The 2,305-nt window shown below is 32.8% G+C and overlaps 1 protein-coding gene across 1 annotated transcript; it reads right to left on the bottom strand.

Annotated features, from left to right (window-relative positions):
- Nucleotides 1–663: 663 nt before the first annotated feature.
- Nucleotides 664–1,179, bottom strand: LOC149188799 (uncharacterized protein At1g24485-like). Its single transcript, XM_089410062.1, has one exon. It carries the CDS (start codon nt 1,177–1,179, stop codon nt 664–666), a length of 516 nt encoding a protein of 171 aa, XP_089266188.1.
- Between the last annotated feature and the right edge of the window lie 1,126 nt (nt 1,180–2,305).

Raw genomic sequence — 2,305 nt, 5'->3', positions numbered from 1 at the left:
CCAGTGGGTTTTTTTATGGTGTTTGTGCTAGAAGAGCATGTGGCTGTGGAGCAGTTATTTACGTTAAGGCCGATAAATATTATTACTTCTGGCCAATAGTAGAGTAGAAATCATAGCTTTGTGGGGAGTATTGGTTGTGGCTAAATAATTACGAATTAATCAGATACAAATCTATGGAGTCCCAAGGACATAATAGAATGAGTTTAGTGACAAAATGAATTCAACCCTCTAATTTTAATCAATTGGGTGAATCGCATCAAAACTCTCACAAGGAACTTTCTACTGGCACTATAAAATATTCGTAAAAATGCAAACAAGAATAGTAAACAAGAATGAAAGTTTTTTTTGTTGTGCTTCGAAGAGTGATAACAATTGAAACAATTTTTATGCAACAAAAACATGAGTATCAATGTTTTTATAAAACTTAGTACAATTTTGAACGATCTATTTTGTATAGCAAAAGATGTCAAACTCAAAGAGATAATTAAAGTTATTTTGAGGTAAAGTTTTAATATTATGAAAAACTTAGATAAATTATGTAATCCAAAAAGGAAAGATAGAAAATGTACCAAGATGTATGTACTACCTTTTTATTAATAAAACAAGTAGCATTTTATACCACTACTTCTTTAATTAGAGGTAAATATATACAGTTGGAAATATTCAGCGAATAGTAGAATTTCCACCAACATCATATCTCCATACTGACATCAACATCGTTCCTGGCTTAGCCTGTTCATACATTCCTGGTTGGAGTGTCCTCAATTCGATAGCAGAGATAAAGGGATCATCAGCTTCCGAGGTTCTGATCAAACAGATGTACAACACTGTGCCAGAACTAACAAATATTGTTTCATTATAAAGTGATTTACCTGGATTTGAGATCGCTATGTTTACCACAGCTAACAGATGCAGTGTCTCAATAGAGAAAGAGAAGCTTGGCAATTGTCCGGATCCACTGTAATCTCCAAACTTAAACCACAGTCTTAAGAGGTAAGGTACATTAGGGGTCACAGACAACTGATAGCAGCTTTTGTTCAGAGGCTTTGGGAAATATCGTAGAGTATCCAACTCCAAGTAAGAACCGTCGTCGTAATTTAAGGCATCCACGACCTCTGCTGGCTGACCGAAGTCTATAAAAGTTGTATTAGTAACCCAGCTTACATTGTTTTCTCCCATTCGATTGGTTTTCCCTCCACAATCGATACTTAAAAATCCTTCCACACGACCACAAATTACTTTTAATAAGTCAACAAAATATGACAATTCATCAAAAAGACATCAAATAGTGATTCAAGCAGACACTCCATGAATATTACAAAACGACAAGAAAGAAAATGACGATTCTGAAAGGTAAACACAACAAAAACACTACAACATTCCCGACAACTGTGAACTTAGGTTTCCTAATTAGTACATACCTGGTTGAGCAGTTATAAGAGCCAATAAAATCATGAGGACACCGAATAGCACTATGCAACCTCCCTGTTTGCCATAACGAAATTTTTCCATAGTAAAAACCATTTAGAAAAAGGTCCTCCGACGATATAACGTTAGAATGAAAGGCTGTTTCGAAGGAAATTGGAAGTGTTCTTTACATTTGATTTCTTGGCCTCTTCCTGTGTGTGACCTCTCTCGGAAGTCCAATAATAACTTTCTTCTCGACTCTTTGCATGATTGTCTATTTAATGTGTATGTTCAACATAATTGCAGCGCTTGTTGGCTGCGAAATTTCTTACCTCCTACTTGCTAGTCAAGTCATTTCCATGTACAACTTTCCATATCCAAACTTTTGTTCTCATCCCACTTGCGGGTTATGGTATTTTTCCATGGACAACTCTCACTATCTAGAGTTTTGTGTTCCCCCAAATTATAGTTGCGAGTCGTCTTTTCCATTTATGATAGAAAGTGGCGGTAAAATCCAGCATGGTAGAGCTGTGAGATGTTGTAACGTAATTACGCAGAGAGGCACAACTGTTTTACAATATCTTTATCATATTTATGGTAGATAAGAAGATGATACATAAGATGTAATCTAATGTTTAAAATTTTGATTAAGTGAAGTTATATATATATATATATATATATATATATATATATATATATATATATATATATATATATAGATATATATATATATATATATATATATATATATATATATATATATATATATATATATTATATAAAATGAATAATGTAGTTTAAATATTTTAATCAAGTTTTAGAGATATCGTAAGATAATGTTTAATATTTTGACTAAGTTAAATTATGTGTGTGCGGTGTAGTCTAATTTATATATATG

The sequence above is a fragment of the Pinus tabuliformis genome, chromosome 3_1 (assembly GCF_031772625.1).
Source record: "Pinus tabuliformis cultivar Carrire ecotype Pingquan chromosome 3_1, CPIR1, whole genome shotgun sequence".
NCBI lineage: Eukaryota > Viridiplantae > Streptophyta > Pinopsida > Pinales > Pinaceae > Pinus > Pinus tabuliformis.
The sequence above is the reverse complement of the archived record's forward strand: the minus strand, read 5'-3'. Positions and strand labels throughout refer to the sequence as shown.

Bases quoted from the DNA above. Each gene is read 5' to 3' on its own strand.
- LOC149188799 (XM_089410062.1), bottom strand. From the start codon at position 1,179: ATGGGAGAAAACAATGTAAGCTGGGTTACTAATACAACTTTTATAGAC.